Here is a 14,635-nt window from a genome sequence, read left to right on the forward strand (position 1 = left end):
TCTGGTGCTTTGTTAGCCTCTCAGATGTTAATGCTGTAAATACTCCCTTTTCTCTTTCCTTCTGTTTTCCCTCCCACAGGGCGGTGATCCAAGAAATCCCTTGGGTAACTTGGACGTTTTTTCTGTGACAAGGTACAAATTTGTTTTTAAGGGAGAGGCAGCCCAGGAAGAACAGTATTTAAAACTCCCTTCTCTTCTACCTCAGAGACCATGGACTTGCCAAAAATACTCCTAGAGAAGCACACCACCCAAAACACGGCTGCCACCCTATGATTTCCCTAACAACATATCGAGTAAGACACTTAATGCGGTGTATTTAAACACAGTTCTCTGCCCAGGCCTCAGGGCAGCTGGCTTAATACAGCAAGTTCCACGTCGGTTTTTTTTGTTTGAAAATATTATAAAGTACAAAAGGCAGCTGACTGACCATCTGGGCTCCACAAAGGATACAGGATGTATCTTTAGAGAACATAACTTTATTTAATAGAAGTTTTTGCTCCAATATACAAAATAAGGGACTGCAATCCCAATTAACATTTACATAGTTACACAGCAAATAAATTCCACCATTTACAACGACTGACAACTTTCCCACACTCCTCACTGTATTACAGTCAAGAAAAAATCCTACAGTGTTTTACATACCAATCAGTTATATTTCGTATTTCTGTCTCTTTTAATTCCATTTTAAGTTGAAGTTTCTGACATCAGTTTAATTAAGAACTTACAATTATTTCAGCTGCGCTAAAAGAAGAACGAAATATATAATTTGGAATACTATCTCAAAACCCCTATACAAAATAAAAGTCAGTATCATATAAAAATACATAGCAGGAGTAAAACCAGGGAAACAACAAAAATGTTTTGAATTTTGCTAAGGTATAAAACATTTATCAACAAGCCTCAGCTTTTAACTACATTAAAACAAAAGAAAAAAAAAAGGAAAAAAAAAAAAAGAAAAAAAAAGACCAAACAAATTAGCAAAAGGTAATATGACAGTTCTTTTGCAATACTGTACCTTTAGTATGCAAAGGACTTCATCCTTCTAACATGCACCACTATCCAACTGATTTACCCCTTTAACCCTTTTTCTATTGAAAGTCAAAAACAGATGTTAACAGTATTTGAATCCTTTCAGAAAAATCCAGTCATATTTTTCTGCACCTCCCACAATATTTAGGCTTTACTTTACAATGCTGGTAGTTTAATAATGATACATAATCTTCTATAAAAGAATTCTAGCCAAACCAAGGCGTTAGAAACTCTGCATCTTACAAAAGCGATTTGTTATAGTATGACAGTTGCTAAATAGCCCAATTTATTTAGTGACCCTGTTAAAGATTTGTTCAACTGAGTGAATAGGTGAAGTCATTTCCTGAGCTAAAAGATACAGTTAAGTAAATAGTCAGTTATAGCAGCAGACAGGAGACATTCTTTTTAAAAGTTGTAACAGTATCAATAAAATAACCTTAGAAAATTACAGTAATGTAAAAATCACTAGCTGACAAGGGAGTGACAAGGACATCCAAGACCTGATTGCCATAATCTGGAACGCACATCCAATGACCTTCCAGAAATTACATTCAGCTACTGTCAGACAATGTACTCCTAAGTGAAGAATGTCAAATAGTTCACATTTCTTACAGATCAGGTGTTTTGTCAAGATTTAGTTCTTAATGCTGTTTCATAAACCTAAAGCAAGGTAAACTGCTTAGTTTCAAAATTTTCCACTACACAGGACTTAAATATTATTACTTTTACAGGAATGTGGTATCTTCAGTCTCATGAAATTCCAAACCTATTTCTTCTTATTACTCAGACTTAGTTTAATGTTTAACAGAAGTTGATCTGCTTTTAGGAGAAGAAATAATATTCTTAAAATTGTTTACTGCGATCCAAATCATTCTAATTTTCCTAGAGTATGAACCACTAACAAATCATCAAAGAACTACAAAGAACAGTAAACCACCACTGCACCAACATTTTCTGATGATTTAAGTCTTTTACGTAATAGTTTGATCACTTTTTTTCACCCATTAATGGGAAGAGTCTATTCTGATTTAATTAAATAAAGTACCTGAGTTAGATACCAGTTCGTCGAGAAGGAAATCTCTCTTCTGTGTTACGGATTTTTTTCAGATATTGTAGGCATTGTTTTGTAATTTTTATTTTCTCTCCTTTAATACTTAAACATAATCAGTTTAAATTCAAATGAATATATAAAATTTCCAATACTTGTTAGAATAAAGGACAATACACAAGATCCTAAGTTACAATAATTTATAAATAAAAATAAACTATTACAAACCAAATCTTTCCCCATACGGAGATTAAAAGCCATAATCTTGACTGATTGTTCCCGATCACACATTATAAATAAAGAAAGCTTCTCCAGAGAAGCAAAGCATCCTTGCCTCCCTGACACCACTTTACACCTTCAGTTAAACCACTTCCATCAAGAAGGCAATTGAGTTGGGCCCAGACATAACCTCTTGCTTACATGTCAACCCTCCAAACTTCATTCTTTCAGACTTAAGCACAGGAAACTAACTTCAGAGGGAATCCTTTACCTTTTATACACAAAGTCTGTATAAAATACAGATTCCTAATGCTCCTAACTGCACCAGTCTGGCAGCTCAGTGAGAACCTGGTTCAAAGGCCACTGAAGTCCATGGAAAGCTTCAATGGGCTTTGAAATAGGACCACAGAGATGGTATTCCCCAAAGGAAAGCTCCTGCAAGAGTGGCTGGTATCTCTCTTTTTGCTATGGGATGCAGTGGAGATGTGCAGTCAGCATGATACCTGAGCAAATAAAATGAAAATGATACAAAAGTTTTAAGAACCCCAAACTCTTTACTTAGTTGTGTGCAAACTGTGCTATTGCCCCTAGAGCTCCCTGCTTTCCTTCTCTTCAGTGCTTGCTCCATTCCAGGATAGAGAAGATGTGAGACACAAAAATCTCTCTCCACTACAGCTCCCCCTCAGTCCCGAGACTGATAGAAGAGGATGTAACCAGACTCAGAGTTCTTTGAGATGTCTGATGTCAACCCGTAGAATTCTTCAATAGCTTGTGCATCGATTTTCTGCATGTAAAAACACAAAAAAACTGAAGCAAGAATGTCTTGCATAATATACACATAGAATTAGGTTCTGTTCTAAAAGTTATTGTCAAACCAAATTAACTTTCACATAATTACATAAAATAATAAAATCCAAATAATTCTTAAACTTGTTTTGTTTCAGCTTCCCCTCAGCCAACAACTGCACAGAGGGGTAGCAGCTCTGTATGTTTTACATATAAATTTTTAAGTGTTGTTTTAAGTATTGCATTAAGTTCCTATGTATTGTAAGCTAAAACCCAACTTATCTGTATTAATATTTGTCTTCTTGCCACAGAAGAGTTTATTAAACAATGGTGAAAGACAGTGGTCATGAACAAAAGAGGTTCTTTTAAGTACAAAAGCTTAAATGCAATTCAAAGTGTTGTACAGTCAAATTGTAAGGCACAGCTCTGCACACAATTATTGCTCATTTAGACTGGTGTTGAAGCCTCTTTTCACCAGCACACCAGTCATTCTACTTTAAATAATCATATCCACAACGGGGGTGCATGCGGTCTGGTTGGGCTTACCTCAACAATATCATCATCAAAAAGCAACCAAAAATCATGACTCTTCACTATTGCAATATAATGTCCTCTGTTAGGGCCACTGTAAAATAAAATTAGGAAAGAACATAAACTATAACACACAGATATGTGGAGATGCATTCCCTTTAATTGTTCTTCTCATAGAAAAGCAATACTTAACAGTAATTAAAATAGCTACTGCTACAATTTCTGTTTGGATGTGTCTTGTCTTTTTTTTTTATACCCTCTACTTACATCATCTTCATAATATGGTCTTACTTATTATGCTAAATAAAGGATTATAATTTCAAATAAGGAATGAGTAGTACAGGCACTGAAATCTTAAAGAGAGTAGTGAAATCAAGAAAGCATTCTGGTATTTCATAGAAACAGAACAGATCCCAAACTATTGAAGAACTTCAGAAAGAAAAAAGCCTGTAGAGCTGCTGCTCATCCACAGTCTCTTTATCTGGTCCACTGTAAACAGAAACTGAATTAAACTGGCAGTTCAGGAGTCTCCAGAAGCTCAGCAGTGAGAAAGGCTCCCAGTTAAAACTGTTACAATGCTCAGCCTCTTCAGGTATGGCAGACAAGAAATTTCTCCACAACTATGCCAGAAAAAACAACGCACCAGAACTTTGGGAGTGTCTTATTTCTCATCAGGTTTCAATTAAGGAAACAGTACAATTTCTGAAATAGCTGAACCTTACAACTGATAGTGTACAACCAAGTTAAAGCAGTTCTAGAACAGCCTTAACTGGCTAGCAGCACTCCTACGGCTTTTGTGCCCAGATCAGGGAGGGAAGGCTGGCATCCCTGGGGGAGAGGTCTGTGTACCAGATCACCAACACCATGAAAACAGGGGCCACCTGCCCATGGCTGCAGCTTCAGTAAAAGAGGCAGAAATGGTCAGAATGGCCAGAAAGAATTTCCCTTATAACTGAGAAAAAAAGTGTCCCAGAAAACCATTGCACAAAGGCTTATTTTCCAAAATTGTCCAATTTGAGATCTATTTATCTTTACTCTTTAGTCACCGTGAGAACACTGAATAACTGGAGCAAATTGCCCAAATATAAAGTGAAATTAGGATTCCTTGTTCTGAAACTGGGACCAGTGCAACCTAATCTAATGTCAAAGTTATCCTGCTTTGAGTTTTAGTATTTGACCTCACAACATAAATTACTCTGTGACATTAGATGTCAAACTGTAATTTTCAACTTTGGGGCTTTTATGTTCTCAATAAGCAGTCTGTAGTGTAGAACAGCCTGGTTTTGAGCCTTGAAGCCACAAGAACATTTGTTGAATATAGCAAAATACAAATAAAAACCTAAGAGTCCTATTTTGAAAGCAATGAAACAAAGTAATCAACAAAATGCATAATATATGGATATGTTTCAGAAAATGTTGCTCAAGCCTTAAGAAAAAAACCACACCCTAAAGTTAATGCTTTATAAATTAATCTTTCTATAAAGCTTTCCTTCCTAAGAAAGCTTTTTTCCTTAGAAACTGTAGTTAAATATTATGATATGATATTGTGCATTTTGTGTTGGGTTTTTTTTAAACATAGTTAAGTTCACATAAAGATCTGTAATGTGAAATATAGTTACCACTTTCAAAGCAACAAGGCCATAATTTCTGTCAGGAGTGGCAGTTTCTCCCCACAACTCTTTTTTTCCTAAAAAAAGTTGTCTTTTTAAGGTCTTTAAATGCTATTGCTTCATATGATACTGGTTTTGTGCTATTCTTTTAAGCACAGTTATGTTTATAAGAAACTCCCTTCCTTAAAAAAAGAGTTATTACCTTCCACAATGAACTACCACAGCAACAAGGTCATACATTCTGTCAGGATTGGTGGCATCTCCTGAGGTGTTAAATAAACGAAGCTCTAAAGGAAAAACTACTCTATAAGAGAGTTTTGTGTATCGATGCAGCTGATCCATGTACTTAAATCTCTTCAAATGGAGAGCCAGAATCATAGGCAGCTTTTTTACTTTCATCCTGAAAAAAAGAACAACCCCCCAAAAAACAATAGTATTTTCAATATTCATCCAAAACATTCAATTGGTATCAACAAACAAGAAACTAGTTTTACAGAAGTCTTTAAAAATCTTTGCAAGCATTAAAAGAAACAAAAATAATCAGCTGTTTAAAAGTATATTGTGTTGCTAAACTAAAGGGAGATTTTTAACTGAAAGAAAGAGAACTGAAAATGTATTTAAAACAAAAATATATTAAAACAGCCATGATGAACTCACATAATAATTTAGACAGAAACATCACATAGCACAGAATTCAATTTTTATGTATCTACTCGTAGCTCTCCAGAGTTCCCAAAAGCAAAACCTAGCTCCCACTTGATATACAGTGCAGGTATTGCAACAGAGCTATTTCAGAGGTCCTGTTGCATCTGAATTTCCCAGTAAACCAGCCAAGTCAAACAAGCTCTTTAAAATAAGCTTTGTTACATCACTTTGTCACGTAAGTATTACCCCAAGTTTTCCTAGCCATTCATTTAAAACTTCCAAGGGACACAAATAGCCCACTGTTACCCACCTACCTCCTGCTATCCAAACAAGATAAGGCTGTGCTCTGGCACAGTAATTTTGTACAAATGTTGCAGCAATGTTTTACGGCACTCAAAGCCAGAAAGTGACCTAGTTTCACTGAGGGCACAATAGCCCCTTTTCCCTAGCATGAGGTATTGAGATCTCCCATCAGTGCCTACAAATCCTCCTCAGCCAACCATAGCTGGCCTGGCAGCAAACACAGACTTCCAAATCTTTGGGCAATAAATCTGCCCATCCTAACAGAACAACCAAACCAGAGCGCTCTCCTTCTTGGCACAGCCTTATATCAGCACAGTGCTGATTTTTCAAGCTTTCAGCCCCAAAAGGTAGCTCAGGAGTCTCTGCAATACAGCCCAGGTTTCAGACATGTCTATTAAGATCACACCTTCAGAATGTCTGGAAATTTGTAAAAGACAACCCTTTTTCAAAAAATAGGGGACTGTGGACAAATTCCTTGACAACTGACCTGCCCACAAGGGAACTAGGAAATGAAAACAGGGCAGAAATATGACAGAAGCGACTGTTTTTAGGGAGAGTTACATTTTTATCATATTATGGCTATAATTTCTGCTCTCTTTTCAAAACTAAGTCCTCTCCTTATAATGTAACCGAGTTTGGTAATATGAGCTCTTTCAATGGTGAAGAAATTTGGTACACCATCTTTGCTAGCTGAGTAGCCCCCACCACAGATAAAATGTTTTATACAGATGGAAGAAAAATATGACAGTAGTGAAACTGAACTTATGCCCCATGTGAAACCCAAAATACAAACAATCAAAGCTGTGTTTTGCCAATATGGAAGTGCCTACAGGACAGGTTTATGTTAACCCAGTTTATTTTGGTCAGGGATCACATTTCTCCCACACAGAAAAAGAGCTCAGGCAACAGAAAACAGCCAAGCCTGGATTCACAACCTCTACCAGACACCAATTAGGAAGTTTAGGCAATGTGTGAAGGCAGACTTGGCAGATGAGATATGCAAAAGCTGTGTGCGCAGTCTACGGTAAATCAAATAACCAGCAGCAGTGGTAGAACCAGTAAAGCATGTCAGAGTTCCCACTCCTTCAGCCAAATACTTCCTCAGATAATAAACAACCACACAGTACACAAATTGACAGGTTTTTCACCGGTGTAAACAAGACTAGAATTATTAGCCAGGCAAGAATTGTTTTCAAACAAACATGATGATTTTCAGGCTTCCATAGAGCTTCTGATGGTTTTCAGGAGCACTGTCAAGAAGTTTAGCACAACTAATCAAACACGTTTAAGAAATCAGAAACCCAGTTAACAACAATAGTTACAAAAAGAGCCATCAAACTGATTCAGCAACTAGAAAAAATATTTTATTCTCAAAACAAAACTAAGTTTAAAAAGTCATATGCAATCAACGACTTTTCATCATTGCCAATTATCTTTGATTAGTCACTGACTGTTTAACTTGTTTTCTTAACTTATTTTTTGGTCTTAAGACAATTCATTTCCTCATTTAAAAAATAAACATTGATCAAAGGAGTCCCAAAATGCTTTACACAGATTCTCACTATTCATGGAAAGAGACACATTGAATTCTAGCAAGAGGAATGAAGGCAAGTTACTTTTAAGTGGAAGAAGAGAAGAAAAATTAAGGGGAAAAGGGTGTTCTCTCCTTGACACACACACAAGAAATTTTCATTAAATTTATTTATTTTTTCATTAAATTTGTAATAAATTTATTTATTTTCATGAAATGCATGGGTTATTTTTCTCCTTCCCTAACTGTGATGTACCTTTTATGTGCTTCTTGCTTACTGCGACATTCTTCACAGTAATACTTGTATTCACTGCACAGAGTTTCTGTGTTGCTGAAACCCCTGAGAAAAAAAAAGAAAGCTGTAAATACTGGTTTTTAAATATGAACTATGCATATAAATGCACAATATCAACATAACTTTATACCTGTGAATCTACATAAGATAGGACTGTCAGCTTTGAGTTTTATTTCCTGCTCTCTGGGTAACAGGGAAAGACAAATCACAAAAATTCAGATTTTTCTGCCTACCTTAAACAGTGAGTGATTGAAGTATTCTGCTCCACATCAACTGAAAGGTCTAGGAAGTCTTCATCCTTGCTGCTTACCTGGATGAAAAGAAGACCCAACAGAACATAGTTAAAACAATTAACACTAAGTTACTTCTGTTTTTCACAACCACTTTCTATTGACAGAATTTATCTTTTACCCTATAACACCTTTTAAAAACTTTTGCAAGTAGCCTTTCTACTTCAGAGATTTGCTGTATTTTCTGATTTTTTTCAGGAAGGGTGAAGTGTGCATGAGTCTCTGGGTGTATATAATGCCAGTTGTCATTATGCTGTGATTTCAGATCAATATGATATTAATACCAAGTTTCTTCTACACCTCAGGTTTTTCAAAAGAACTGAATCACTGTGTTTCTTCTGCTTAGTGCTCTCACTTCTGTTCTTCCCTGACTCCCTTGAACCAAAATCATAGTGTACCTAATAAACAGCACGAATATTTTGAAGCCTCTTCCTGGTTAGATTCATACTCTTAAAGGAACAGCAGACAGTAAATCTGGCAAATGAGAGCTTGGGGCTTGGTCTGACAGAGGCAGAATGGTAGCCAACTCTCACAAAATATAAGAGTAACAAGAAAGTAAAACAGAACATTCTAGAAGCAGAAAATAAATTCCACCACAAATCCTGACAAATGATGAAAAAATCCACAGCTGCCCTGAAAACCAACTATGATACTGAAGTTTTAAAAATCAGTAATGTGCAACCTTAACTTTTGCCTGCTAGTGTGTCCTCTCTGTATCTAAAGATACTCAGTGTCACTCATGACAATGTCCTCTGCCTAGATACAGAAGTAAATGCTTTTAGAAAAGACACCTGGCTGCAGTTTCTTGACTGAATGCAGGAAAAATGAAATGGCTACAGGGGAATAATGTAAGTTGATCTTTTAAACATATGAGATTTACGTTCCTTTTTCAACTCAGAATAAAGAAAAAAAAAAGAAGTGGGAAGTTGTTTTCTGAGAATCAAGAGATGAGAAATACATAGCTCCTAAGGGCAGTGTACATGGAGGAAAAAAAAAAAAAAAGCAGATGGCCAAGACAACTATATTTGAGAATTAATACCACAGAGCAAATCCAAATATTCATGAAATTAAGTTGAAAGCCTCTGTTAAGACCTGTGAGAGGACTGGGCTCCCACTGTTCTGTTCCTAGTCCTTCCAAGAGTTAAGTGTGCATGTCAAAAAACACCACTATGCCAGTACACATTATTTCTACTGCAATATTCAGATGCTCAAGTATAATGTTTATACTTTTAGAGAGATCACAGAACACATATGGAAAACTTGCAAAATGCTTAGAGTGGGGAAAAATGCCACCTGCATCTTCAGTGTGCTCCCCATTTCCTGTATTCAGAGAGTTATTATGGTTTAGTTGTGTGGACAATTCTTCAAAATATCCCCTGGCAAATCCCTCTTGAAATTACCAGACCTGCATTTATAACACTAAGAACTCTGGTGGAAATCACTGTAACTGGGGATTAAGAATGGCTCAGGAAAAAAAAAAAAAAAGAATCGGCTATAGAAAATACTCTGCTGCTGCAGTCTTCAGCTAGGACAGCTGGAATTAGGGAGTCATGTGATCAGTGTAATTCAGACATGCAATTAGATAATTCTCCCTCTTTTGGTCTAATCAAAGAAAATTACGTGAAACAATACAGATTTCCCAGGCAGCTTTATCCCACACAGAAGCTGTGAGGGCAGAGAGGACATGGAGAGGAGGGGAGGGATGTGTTCTACTTGGTAAAAAAGAGATTGGTACCGAAAACAGAAGTTCGCAAAAGGACAATTTCCATTCTCTGTGATAACATGGCCTTAAAACACCTCACTCAGGTTAGCCAGCCCACTGTGCACTTAGGATCATGAGGAACCATTAAAGGCTTTATAACAAGAATAGCTGAGTAGATTTTTTTTCCATTTATGTTGGTGATTTATAAATTGCTATTCTTGATTTTTAAGATTCTTTGAGCCTTAGTGTTTGAACAGATTTTTAACATGAACTCATACCATTTTAATTTAAAAAAATTAAAATAAAAGCCACTCTGGAGTCTTACAAGCCCCCCTGCCTCCCCACTTTGGAAAGGTTCTGTTTCAAACAAACATCACTAAGCTTCTTACACTACTATCAGCAATGCTATATACTTCAAGCATCTCTAGAATTAAAAAAAGATGGGCATGATAAAAAACCTTATCACTTGAACCCTGATGTGTTCAAAAAGCTGCCTGAGTGCTCCTAACAGGAACATCTGAGTAGCAGTGAGGAATTTCGATGTTCCAATGTTCTGGCTGAAGAGGATGGTGTGCTGTTCTCATGGCAAGGACATAATCTGCACCCACATAGCTCAGCTGTACTCTGATGACCAAAGCTGCACAGAACACAAAGCTCAGAAGGCTGACACTCACAGAATCCATTATTTCTTACAGCTGGGAATTTCACTGGCAATGTGAATCTGCTCACTGACAAAAGAGCTCTTGCAGCTATATACTGCCATGTGTGCTAAAACAGAAAGTAGCTTTTAAAGAAGCTGAAAAAAAAAAAAGTGTGATTTATCTTGGTTTTAAAAAAAAAGAGAAATTAAAATTGGGCATAGCTAAAGGCTCTTTAGTAGTCATATGAGAGAGTACACTGGGACTTTCCTTATTGCCATCTCTCAGTCCAAAGCAGAATTGAGCCAAAGAATTTTATGCCCTGTGGATTCATTTGAACCCACGAGCAAGATAGGTTCACCTGGAGACTGATATGGTTTTTTTGACAATTTCCTATATTTTTCTGTAGAAGTACTGGCCACATTTAGCTGTTTGAAATTTAATCTTAATGAAGCCAACTACAATACCTTCTGGTTTACTGTTATTCTTCCTTAAACTATGAAAGAAATCTGTAAAATCAATTAACTTCTAGATCATTTCTATAAATTAGCCATAAATTTTACATTCACTTCATCATTCTGCCTCTACCAAGGAAGGGTGAAAGCATTATAAAGAGAAATCACGTTAAAAACGTGATGTCTTTAACATGTTAAAAACATGTTAAAACCATCACGTTAAAGACAACCTACAATCCTTTTGTAACATGTTCATTTAATAAAGTGGCTTGATTCACAACACAGATCTTTGTTAAAGAATCATATCTGTGTTCCTTATACTTCACTGTCCATTTAAACTGAGGATACATCTTTAGCCAGTTCAATTTTTATCTTTAAGATGGGCTAATGAAACAGTGCATCTAGAAAGATGCTCTTTTCCACAACCAGGACAACTAAAATTAGAATAAAATTTTGCTCATTTTAGGAACATTGTGGAGGTTTGTCCAATTAGAATAATGACTGTCGCTTTGAGCAAAGATATATGTTATGCTTTATATTTAAATATGCAATAAATTTCCGATTTAAATTAACAATATACTAGGGCTACTGTCTTGTCATTAAGAAGCAGTAATTCTTCCAGTATTGCTTGTAATCTTGTACACCTAACATTTTAACTTGTATTTCTAAATACAGAAAGAATCTAAATGCCAACAGTTTCTAATAAACATCAAAACAATCATATATGCTCAGTATTTTTGAAAATAAGACACAGTAATATTACCCATTTAATGTGTCCAAATGCATTTCTAAGTGCTCATTTTCAGGTCACAGTGTTTTAGACACAAGCTGATATACTAAAAAGACAGAAACTGATTAAATAGTTTCCAGATTACTTTGATTATTCTCTTGTTCAGCAATAGCTGAATATTTCTATTAGCTATAGCTAATAGAAAAAAAAAAGCCTGAGCAGTGTTAGTAGAATTCTCAAAATTGTGACAGGCCTGATAACTAATAAAATATGCTGGCAAAGAGCATATCAGTGTTTTAAAATTGCATTAAAGACAGTACCTAGATCAAAATCCTGACAGCAGTAATTCATAATGCCACAGTGAGGAAAGGTAATGATGCCAGTTGTGTCAAAAGACTTAGGCTGAACTCATGTTTCCAGAAGAAAAAAAAAGCAAAAAAAAAAGCTCAAGAACTAGAAGAGAAACAACTGACAGTTGCCAAGAAATACTTATTAGGGAAGGGAAATCTGCCAGAAAAGAAGTATGGTAGTGTGGAATCAGCACCTAAACTACTCATAGTCTGCAGTTACATTATACGTGACATTATGAAGCTCTTTTCTTTGAAATAAAAGAGGTGGGTATTTGTAGAAGACTGAGAAAATTACATGAGAAATACAGAGTTGATTAATTCTCCCTTCCCAACGTCATGCTGACATATCTGCATTACCTAATTAAGTTAAAGAAAATTGGTATGAAGAATTGTACAAAAACCACAGTCATTTAGCTTTTTTACAATCTCTAAGGAATAGATCATGACAGAATTACTGTAATTTTCAAATTATGCTGCTTTTACTCTTTCTCAAGCTGGTAAAATCCAATTTTAAGTTTTTATGAAATACATTCTTTCTCTTATTGTAGAACTTTTCAAAAAATATTTTCGTATAGCATACTCAGAGCTTATTTCTTGGGGTGTAGCATTAGAAAAATTCCTGTGGACAGACATTTAGGAAAGGATTACTTTTCATGAACATGAAGGTATGTTTTTTGAGAATCCCAGTCTACTATCAAAGTGCCAAAAGCCAACCACTAGTATCTTGATTTCAATGGCTTTAAATCTAAAAATTAGGTATCCACGGAAACTGATTCATAATACTTACTTTCGAGATGTAGCACTAAGCATGACATTAAGTTACTAAGACATTAAATTTGAGAAGAACCTCATACCCTCAAATGGAAGACTTTATTTTGGTTAAGAATACTACATTTTTGAATTTTCCAATCTAAATTTTGAAGGTGATTATGATCACACTGACAAAAAAATCCAGTTGGGCATTTTCATAATATTGATCAAATGTCTCTTGCAACAATTCATGCACCAGCTGCTGGAATGTTCTCACAAACAAAGAAAAAACCCGCAAATACTCACACAAAATATAAAGATTACTAAAGAGAGAAACTAATTTGATATCTTGGGTCTGCTGGGATAAATGAATCACGAAGCACGCAGCTCTGAAACAGGGCAGAATTCACATGAAAACTCACAGTTTCACAGGTAAGACATCTGGTTTCATTCGTCAGTGTTCCCTGAAAGATTTCGTGCACCCAGGTGGGGTCTGGTGGGCTGCTGCTGTCACTGTCCACGTTGCCATTCGGCAGGCGCCCGTTCTGCTTCTCCTGCTTCCTCTCCTCTTGCAGGATGTCCGCGATTGTATTTAAAAGGTAGTTTAAGAACTCGTGTGCATCCTGCTGCATGTAGTTATCAAAAAGCTCTGCCAGATAAAACAGAAGGTTTACTCATGGATCAGGTGTTATACCACAGAAAGGTTTTTAAGAGAGTCGGATTTCAAGACCAGTCCTTTATTTCACATCTCGAATCATTCACGGCAATGCAACACCAACCCAAAATGCCTACTTGATGAACTAAGCCAAAAAAATAGGGTGTGGGAAGAGGGGCCAGCAAGTCAGCTTGCACTGACAGAAATCACTCAGCTGATTGGAATTACCAGAAAACTGAACCATACTGCAAGAAAACCAGGGCACAGTCCAATGGCCTAAACACAGGTGTATGTGGAGTGCCACCTGAAATGGTATAGGTCATCCTGCTCAGCCTCCAGATGCCACTGGATCTCCTACAGGGGCTATGCTATCTCTGCCAAGCTTAGGTCAGTGTCTTGGATAACCCAGATTTAGTAATAGTTACTTCTTTTCTCTCTGACCTGGAATTGCTAAGAGGAAATTTACCTGCCTATTCAGAAAGCATTCTATATCCCCAGCTAGTATCATACAAGTCTTTTAATGTGCAATTAATCACTTTGTTGGCAGACCAAGAATGTTCTAAGAGACAGGTCTTCAGTGTACAGGAGTGGGCAGATGAATGAAAAAGATACTCAGAGAAGTTCAAGTTTTGAAATGCATACAGGGACTCCAGGGAAGCTTTACAGTCTTTCACCTGATGGCATCCAGGAATAAACTTCAAACAGAAAAAAAGGTCCAGGGTTATTAGCTAAGCAGGGAAACCCTAATGCTAATCTAGGTCATTTGGAGAGGTTAAGTAGTGCAATAGGTCAGGCAAGAGTATGAACCATGTAGTTTATTTAATTAACTACTACACTACTTTTGAGACAAGTAAGTTCAATCTAGCCAGCTGCAAAGTCTTTGTTTAATCAAGTAAATCAAGGCAGAACAAGAGCTGCAAGTCCCTTGAGGTAAAAGACTTCAGAGGTTCTTCAGAGTGTAGTACCACAGGCCTGCCAGGGCTATGTGCCAAGTCAGTAATAAGCATTAAGTACAGCAAAGTGAAATCTACAGATTGTTCATTTTACAAGTAGAAGAACTTTATA

At 36.3% G+C, this 14,635-nt stretch overlaps 1 protein-coding gene across 2 annotated transcripts in view; it reads right to left on the minus strand.

Moving 5' to 3' along the window:
• Positions 1 to 456: 456 nt before the first annotated feature.
• USP12 (ubiquitin specific peptidase 12) overlaps positions 457 to 14,635 on the minus strand; it is a 33,036-nt gene continuing 18,857 nt past the window's right edge. For both annotated transcript variants that reach the window (XM_066175920.1, XM_066175919.1), the window contains exons 4-9: positions 13,338 to 13,564; positions 8,234 to 8,310; positions 7,962 to 8,045; positions 5,429 to 5,626; positions 3,632 to 3,710; positions 457 to 3,083 (exon numbers count right to left, since the gene is read on the minus strand). In XM_066175920.1, coding sequence (XP_066032017.1) covers positions 2,982 to 3,083; positions 3,632 to 3,710; positions 5,429 to 5,626; positions 7,962 to 8,045; positions 8,234 to 8,310; positions 13,338 to 13,564 — 767 coding nt within the window. In that variant the 3' untranslated portion in view covers positions 457 to 2,981. The remainder of the gene's footprint in view (positions 3,084 to 3,631; positions 3,711 to 5,428; positions 5,627 to 7,961; positions 8,046 to 8,233; positions 8,311 to 13,337; positions 13,565 to 14,635) is intronic.

The sequence above is a fragment of the Chamaea fasciata genome, unplaced genomic scaffold (genome assembly GCF_029207755.1).
Source record: "Chamaea fasciata isolate MVZ Bird 193981 ecotype frontalis unplaced genomic scaffold, bChaFas1.0.hap1 SCAF_2, whole genome shotgun sequence".
Taxonomy (NCBI): Eukaryota; Metazoa; Chordata; class Aves; order Passeriformes; family Sylviidae; genus Chamaea; species Chamaea fasciata.